The sequence below is a fragment of the Pinus tabuliformis genome, chromosome Q (assembly GCF_031772625.1).
Source record: "Pinus tabuliformis cultivar Carrire ecotype Pingquan chromosome Q, CPIR1, whole genome shotgun sequence".
Taxonomy (NCBI): domain Eukaryota; kingdom Viridiplantae; phylum Streptophyta; class Pinopsida; order Pinales; family Pinaceae; genus Pinus; species Pinus tabuliformis.
The window spans coordinates 610,744,897-610,754,394 of NC_142296.1; the positions used below are offsets into that span (position 1 = coordinate 610,744,897).

Sequence of the window (9,498 nt, forward strand, 5' to 3'; positions counted from 1 at the left end):
CCTGCAATCAATTCCTTCACTTTAGCTTCGATGAATTATTTTATCAGAGTAATGTTAATATCCTGCTTAACACATTAATTGAATATCTCCTCCTCAATATCTTTTTCTTCTTTTTTTAGTTGCAAAACCGAGGCAAAGTACTCTTCATTGGCACCAACAAAAGTAATCAGTCATTTTCTAGTTTTGTTTACACTAAAATTAGTTATATCATCGAACTATATTGTCTTTGATTATTTCAACTTCTTCAAATCAACCATCAATATCTCCTTTACAATTAATCGAGATTCATATGTAATACACAGACTGTTTAAACCCTGAACAATCACTATCACCTTGATATATGTATCTACTCCTCGATTCTCTATGTTTCCAAACTCATAAATAATGTCTTCCAATGTTCTAATTTTCTGAGACCATGTAGCTTTGATTTGCCTCATCTGATCAACATCAGGAAGCCCTTGTTTATCCCTTTCTACTTTGGAAAGTGAATGAAGCTTCTGACTATAAGTTAATAGGTCATTTTCCACGAATTCCCTGTCACCCTCCAACTCACTTTTGACAAATTTGATAGAATACCTATTTCTCTGCTTTAAATGTCATAGATCAAAAGAAACTTTCCATGCATATTCAATAATATTCAATCTTTCAGATATATTATTAATGATAAATGATTTCACTGCACTAAGATTATTGATAGGTTTCTCAAATCTATTAGATCCTCTAGGAGTAGAAATTACCAATTACGATCAGCTTACTACCAGTGGAGTATTCAACAAAATACCCACGCTCATAGAATCTTCTAGATATTTTATTTTTTTCTTCAGCTCTTGATTTTTAGCCTATTGGTGACTAACAAAATTTGCAAGCGCTTCACCACTAGCTTGATGCATTTTCATCCACCCAGGCATTGTAATCGAAGACAGATCAACATTCAATTCTCTGCGATCAACAAACCATTATGTCGAAAAGTTGTATCCTTTCAACCTTTAATATCTTACCACCCTTGACATAATTTTCATTCTACAATGTGACAAAATGGACGTTGAAACTAATGTCCTCTTCAGAAACTTCCTCCATTATTCTATGATTTTTTTGCAAATAAGTACTAACCATTCAGGAAGTACAACGTTATCAACTTCCATGTCCACCATTTCTTCAATGCTCTTCATTTCAAGCACACTCTTGGATCTAAATGAATCAACCATGTGTGCTTATTCTAGAGTTACTCTATGAGGAGTCCCTTCGTTATCCCTACCACCTAATAGCCTATCGACGACCAATTTTTCACTTCTAGTAGATATTTTTCATTTTTTCTAGCAAATTGAGATTGATATTTCCCTATAGGGTTTGTGCCTCTTTTCTTAGATATTTCTCCCATCGATATGATCTCTTTTTCAACAATTTTTCCAACATCTATTAGTTTTTTTTGATCTTTTGTTTATACATTATGACTTTCCTCGCTCTTCTCTCTAATTCTCATAAACAAGTTCTTGTATCTCAAAGACTCAAGGTGTTCCATGAAAATTCTTCCTCTATTAAAGCCTTTAATAGCTTCAACTTCACTTAAATTGAAAGCATCCAAAGAATTTGCAAAAATGAGAGTGTGAGTCGTATTATTCACAGACACTTTTACAATAGTAAATGAAAAAGAAATAAATTGTCTCTTATTTTTTTGTTCAAATATAGCAGGTTCCATCGAAAGTATGCAACGTGGGTACTCCTTGGATGAAGAATTAAATTATAGATCCAATCAGTGCTCCCACTTGAAATTTCAGTAAAACCATAGGGACATAAGTTGAAAATATGAGTTGAAAAAATAGTTTTTTATTTTTTAATCTTTTTACTTTTTTACTCCAAAAATGATGAATTGTCCCCCAAGGTTGACATCATCATCTTAAATCCTATTGGTTTTTATAAAGTTTATTTTTGTTATAAACTTTTGTTTTGAGGCCCATTTTTTACCCCAAAATTTCTCTAATGATATAGGATTACAGGGTAAGTCATCAAACACATGCCTTGATACGAGAAGTGTTATCAGATATGAAATCATAAAGAATCCATTGTTATTGGGTAATTTATGTAACTCAATAACTACTTCATTAGAATTGAAATAAGCCCATTCGAACATACATTTATTTTTATATGTCTCATAAAGCACATAGAAAGTGCATTTCAGGACATGTTATGTATTTTCTATCCCTACTACACACACAAAGAGCAAACAGAAATCCCTAAACAATTATCTAAACAAATAAATTTCTACAAGAGAAAGATCAGAAGGAACCTCAGAACTTGCACAAATGAATTCTCGTACGATGTCAACTTTGTGCCTTTCTGCCTCTAGGAAACTATAAAAAACGGACAATTCTAATGCTTGTTCAGTTCTGGTAACTTGAATAACAATCTGAATACATTGGGATTTAGAGAAACTTTATCACTCCCAGCTTAATTTCCATCTTTCTGAAACCAAAATTATATACACATAGATAAACAATTTCTCTAAAATCAAAGACCTCTGGAACACATGCAACATTCATTAGTCTGGTACTCCAAATATTGTCAACTATTTTCTCTTTCGTTGACAGATTCACATATCGCGCATAAGTTCTCGACCAGTCAAAGCTATCATCGATATCAACAAGCGAGTTAATAATACCACTGCAAGTAGATTCTTTTCCTCACTTGCTACCCATTTTTCGTTTCATGAGAAAAAAAAACTAGATGTCAATGAATAATGTATTCAAATCTTGTTTCACTATTATCCACTTTTTTTCACAAACACTCACTATTACTATTACTCGTGTTAAAAAATGTTACCCACAACGCATTGAATAAATAACAATTAAAGATGGAAAAGACAAGTTTTACACACAGTAATAGGAAAAAAAATTAAAATTCTAAAAGCATCTTGTGCATTTACTTCACACTTTACTCCCGCTTCAATATCATTGATATATGTTTCGCAAGAAAAATAAATTTATGATATGCAATAATATACATTGTCTACCGATTCGGTGAGTTCATCCACATGACAAAAAAATCATTAGTTTTTTTTTCTTTAATAAAAACTTGACAGCACAAGTGTTTGAGTCATGTTTTGTAATAGTGGAAATGGATTCAGCATCATAAAAAACATCATCGGCAAATTTATCGATACCACAAAAAATCACTACATAACATCCACACACACACAAAACAACCTTCACACAACTACTTATGGACTCAATAAAACCCTTAATTGACATTCAAAACTCCACACATGATACCTTCAAATAGTTAGCTTCACACAACCACCTTCATACAACTACTTTTGTACTTATGAAAAATGTTGCTTAATAATAATTAAAAAAGACAAAGCCTTTCGGACATTTGTTTTCCCGCACAACACTCTTTATTCATGGGAATTGTAATTACAATTTTTTAGCACCCTTGTCTATGCAAAAGACCTTGATTCCCCCATGCATATTCCATCCTCCACACATTAAATGTTTCGCACGGCGACCTCACTTCACGCTATGCAAAGGACCTCAGCTCTCTTGCACATACTCTATACTCCGCAAAATAAAACATAATAATGTTAATCCAGCATTTGTTCAGCTTGATGGCCCTCGATCCCTATGCAAACAATCTATAACCACATCATTTATTGCATCATTAAACAAAGGATTAACATAATAGTGTCATGTAACTACATCAAAAGCTAGCTTTGCACAACTAATTTCATAGTTGCAAAAAACATTCCTAAATAATAATTTAAAAAGACAAAGTGTCCCGCACATTCATTAAACAACTTATTTAGCACCTCCGTCTATGTGAAAGATGTTGGTTCACCCACAGATACTCTTCTGCACAACGAAATCGTACCAACTGCTCGATTGTTCATTAGTATCACAACACTCACTATGTAAAGGACCCCAGCTCTCACACACATAATAATATTAAATGCTATAGTCCCTGACGAGGCAAATACTAATAAGACCTCAATAATATTTGGCATTATCAAGATTTATATCCTTGATAAATTCTTAACTATATATCTTATAATACTTAAAATAATAGAGATCCCACGAGAGGCATCTCAATTAGTGATCTATACTTAAATATATATTATGGGATGTAATATTTATATCATCTAAAGAATTATTGAAATACATAAATAGATATATATCCCAAAATATACTTTTAATCTATATATCAAGGATATATAGATCCTTGGTATATCTACCAAAATGTAGATATGGAAAAGAGTGACTGTGGATATGAAAAGATATGTTAAAGCTATCTAAAAAAATGTTTGGAGGTGAGCTCTGCAAAGTGCATGTACATGTACATGGAGTATGGTATATCACATGTATCCACACAACGTTTTCCTTTCATGTCTCCATTAATGCAAGGCATTTGAGATTCGCAAAGAGGGCTCTTAAGTTGGAGATAGAGACTTGAATTATGAATACCACTTGCCATGTAAAAGGTAAAAGCAAAATGTGCACATTGAATATGTTTTGTTACATATAGCTAAAATATCATACTTTGTATTCTCTTGTTTTTCATGAAATTTTTCATCATCCATTTTTTTTTTAATCCAAAACCTTTATTCCAACCCAAAACATTTTAGATTTACATTATCAGTTGCATATGTCTTTGATATATATTCCAAACTATACCATGGATATCGAAATTCTTGGAAGTTGGCTATGAAGAGTCCATGTTCATGGCACTTGGTATAATATATTACATACATGCATGCAATACTTCATTAGTCTTCATATCCTTTTGTCAATACAAGACTTTTAGGGTAGAGATAAAAACATGCATAGTGGATAGAGCTTTCTTTGGATATAAGGTATAGGGGAAACTGTAAATCAAACACCCCAATTTTCTATAGTTATTTTCTTGTTTCCACTTAAATTTTCAATCATCCAATTAGTAAATTAAAAATTACATAGTTCACCTGAAATGCAAAACCTTCACTCCATTGTCTAACATTTGTAATGTTAATAATTAATAACTACAACATGTGAATTTTTCAATGACTAAATTCCAATGTAATAAAATACAACCTTAAAAATGTCATATTTGTTAAATATGTATCTTTTAAAAAATTTACAAGTTACTTGTATCTATGTTAAGCTCCTCTATAAAGGGAGAAAAAAACTCAATCAAAATTGAAGAAATGAAATATTTCAAAAAAATTGAATTCAAATATTGACATTCATAAAAATAACATAATTCATAACCCAATTCATAACCGACTAAGTGTTGGGGAATCTATTTCTTTTTTAAAAATTAAATAAGATCAAGGAATTGATATGTTTAATTTAGATAAATAAATGGTCATTTTAAAATGTCGCACATTTTCAGTGACATTTAAATATTTCAACTACTTTAATAAAAAGTTTTAATTTAAATAAAATATATATCATTTAACTAAAAGTTTTAATTTAAATAAAATATATATCATTTTAATTTACGTAAAATATATAATTTTATATTTCTGTTTATAAAAAATATAATTTTATTTTATAATGGAATAAAATTATAAATTTTTTAAATAATATATATATATATGTTTTAGGGATAAATAAAAGTAGATAGTAGTAGTTTAAAATAATAATAAAAAATTTAAATTATATAACATTTAAATTTATTAAGGAAAAATAGTTTAAATATAATTTTAAAAAATTCAAAATTACAATGTGAAAAAAAAAAAAACATATCACAAAATTTAAATGATGATGGAGGAAAAAAAATTATATAATCAAAATTTCAATAATCACTCAAAAGCAATAAATCGTAATAGCCAAATCTATAATAATTAGAAAATAGGTTCACATGATAACTTTTAAACTTCTCAGAAGCAAAGCAAACATTACGGCGATATAATTGAGGGGCAGGTTATATAAAATTAATTATTATTATTATGTTTATTTACCTACAGTTAAATGGCCAAATAAAAATTAACGGCAACCATTTAAAAGACGTCTAATCACTTTGATGTCACTCATAATGCTCCTTGCCATCACTCATAATGCTAGGGTTTTCTATGCTGTGTATCTAGAGACTTCTAGTCATGAGAGAATCACGCAAAGTCAAGGAATCACGCAAAGCAACCAATTCGTCAGAGGAGCGTTCAACTACTAGTCGTCAGAAGAACCTTCAACTACTCAATTTCCATCACAGAATTGGTATCAAATTCAAAAAATCACGACAATGCAACAAAGTTAAAAGTGGAAAATATATATATATATATATGCAACAAAGTTAAAGGCGAAAAAAAGTAATAAAGTTAAAAGTGGGAAAAAAGATAAAAATGTAACAAAGTTAAAAGTGTAAAAAAAGATAAAGGTTGTAGTTGTGTGGAGATTGACGTTGAGAGTATTATAATTGGTGTTTAGTTTTTTGGTCTAATAAATAGGTGGGAAGGTTTGGTTTATTTTAAATATAATTTTTCAATTGAAAAAAAATAAAAATTATTTGGTGATTTAGATTTTTTTGGAGTCAGTTTATATGGTCCAACAATTAAGTGTGGAGATTTAGTCTCTTGCAAACATAATTTTTCAATTAAAAAACAAAAAAAAAAGAAAATGATATAAGTTTTTATGGAGGGTGGTTCACGTTCCAACAACAAAGTGGAAATCATCTCACTATGGGGGCTGCTATAAACTGCTAGTTGGCTCAACATCCACAATATGCATATTTTAGTGGACTCTAAAGGATGTCGATGCATCCATTGAATAAAGGGATTGTCATGTTTCCAGCCTCATTTTATGGGGCCTGCGATAAACTGCTAGTTGGCTTCACATCCACAATATGCATATTTTATGGGACTCTAAAGAATGCCGATGCATCCATTGGGTAAAGGGATTGTCATGTTTCCAGCCTCATTTTCTGACTTATTCGATGAAGTGCATTAGTATCTTTATCAATTCATTTCAGCGAATTGATTTCAATCATATATATAGAGAACAGAATCTCATCGCTGACATACTCTCCAAAAGAAGCATTTCCGCCCCCTGGAATCATTGGTTATGCTGATTACCACGAGACTCCAGATTTGATTTCGGCTCTATTTCGATCTCATAAATAAGACTAGTATATGTCTCTTACTTTTTTTTTCTTTTCTTTTTTTTAACAAAATACTTAGCAGATAAACTACTTTAAGTAGATGACAACACAATAATCAATCTATGTTTTTATTTTCTATTGGATTTCTTGCTGCTAAATTTTACTACTTTATCATGAGAGAAAATCATGTAACTGTACTTTCTTTACTAATAATTTAGTAATAAAAAAGAAAGCTTTTTTTCCATTAAAAAAATATATATATATATATATATCATTTCATTTCGGATGCGACATATAATTTTTTTAATGTTTATATATATATATATATATCATTTCATTTCGGATGCGACATATATTTTTTTTTTAATGAAATCGAGCAAATGCGAACTCATCTATGAAATTACTTGTTATTACTTCGGTTATATTTTAAAGGGTTGAGCGCTCTTGCCACTCTAACTTCAATGGCTCCTATGTTTGCATCTGGAGATTGTAGGATGGCCGAAGTTGCACCTCATCTCCTCCTCCTCCCCTCCCTCGGACTGGGCCATCTCATTCCTTTCACAGAGCTCGCCAAAAAGCTGGCTGCTCGAGGATTTCTCATCTCCTTCTTAGTATCCTCTCATGCCCTCTCTACTGCAACAAACAAGATCGCCCACATACCCAATATTCGCATTGTAGAGCTCTACCTTTCGGAACACATAAATTCGCAGGCCACTGACACCAAAAGTGATGCTTCAGACCAAACTCCGCCGCAGATGCTTTTGAACCACACGTTGCTTCCAGACGCAGTCCAGAAACTGTTGTTTTCTGAAGATAAAAATGGCTTTCACCTGAATCCTCCCCTCTGTATCGTCTCAGACTTTCTGTTGTACTGGACGGTGACCATGGCTGCCAAGCTCGGAATTCCGAGGGTGAATGTTGAGTGCTCGCCTGCATATTCCCAAAACTTATTCGAAGCACTGTGGAGCAAATTGCCACGCAACCTGGAACGGAGCAGTTCTGGCAGATACATTGTTCCCCATCAAGCCAAGCGCACCATCCTCTCGCGCTCTCAAATGCCCCCCGATCTCCCCGATGCGGATGAAACCCACTGGACCTACAAACTTTGCGAAGAATATTTTCCTTTGACGAAGCAGAGCTGGATGAACATTACCAACACCTTCTATGAATTGGAAGGAGATCATGTTGATGAATTTGAGAAGCGTTATGAAGGTCCTGTCAGACCCATCGGACCTTTGCTGCCGGAGACTTTTCTAAGCGGCCAATACCTCACCACGCCAAGCACGGCTCGACTGGCCGCAGCAGAGTTAGAGTGGTTGGATCATCGATCGCCGAGATCAGTCGTTTACGTGTCTTTTGGCAGCCAAAGCTCGATCTCTGCTTCTCAGATGATTGAATTAGCGTTGGGTTTAGAAGCAAGTGGGTACCCATTTCTTTGGGTGGTGAGACTCCCAGTTTGTGATGAGAACAATCCGACCCTGGATAGCTTCTACAGGCGCACAAAGCAGCAAGGGCGCATAGTAAGTGGATGGATAGATCAGTTGGCCATCCTTTCCCACCCTTCTGTTGGGGCTTTTGTTACCCATTGTGGTTGGAACTCTGCACTGGAAGCCATCTCCATTGGCGTTCCTCTCATTTGTTGGCCATTGTTTGCAGAACAGCACTTCAACGCACGACTTATCGTGGACGAAGTGAAGGTTGGAATTGAGGTTGTGAGGCGTGAGGAGGATGAAATAGTTTCCAGGGACGAAATAGAGAAGTGTGTGAGGACTCTCATGGACGATGATCACAGTGGAGACGAAAAAGTAAAATCGTTGAAGGAAAATTGTAAGAGGAACAGTGAAATGGCGAAGAAAGCCGTATCCGAAAATGGGTCGTCTTCTAAAAATTTCAATATGTTCGTAGAAGATGTTCTGTCACTGCAAAATATGAAGAAAAATCGAGTCTCAAATTCCATGTAATAGCAAAAGTAGTGACAAGGCCCTGGATCTAGGGCGGACCTTTGGACGATAGTATCATGGATGTGCACATCAAACCATTTTTCCCGTCCAGGAGTGAAAACAGCTGTGCTGGCAGATGTGCACTGTGTGAAGCTCTAAAATTATAACAATGGGGAAAGGGTTATGTGATATATTTTTATAGTTGTTAATAGAAAAATAATAATAGTAATGTTGAGATTTTAACAATGTTTAATGGCTAAATGACTGGGCATGTGGATGGCGTTGAACTATTTAACACTGGCAGAAAATAATACTAATAAAAAGAGGATGTAGTCTAATTTTTCACATTTGATATATTTTTTTTTATCAATTTGGTTATAAACATGTTAGAATTATGAATTTTGAGTGGTTTTTATCAATTTGGTTATAAACATGTTAGAATCATGAATTTTGAGTGGTGTATTTTGCAGGTGAGATAATTTTTCAATATATT

At 33.1% G+C, this 9,498-nt stretch overlaps 1 protein-coding gene across 1 annotated transcript; it reads left to right on the forward strand.

The window, feature by feature from the left end:
* The first annotated feature begins 7,526 nt into the window (after nt 1–7,526).
* On the forward strand, nt 7,527–9,026 carry LOC149220921 (scopoletin glucosyltransferase-like). The gene has a single exon (XM_089387248.1). It carries the CDS (start codon nt 7,527–7,529, stop codon nt 9,024–9,026), a length of 1,500 nt encoding a protein of 499 aa, XP_089243374.1.
* The last annotated feature ends 472 nt before the right edge of the window (nt 9,027–9,498 follow it).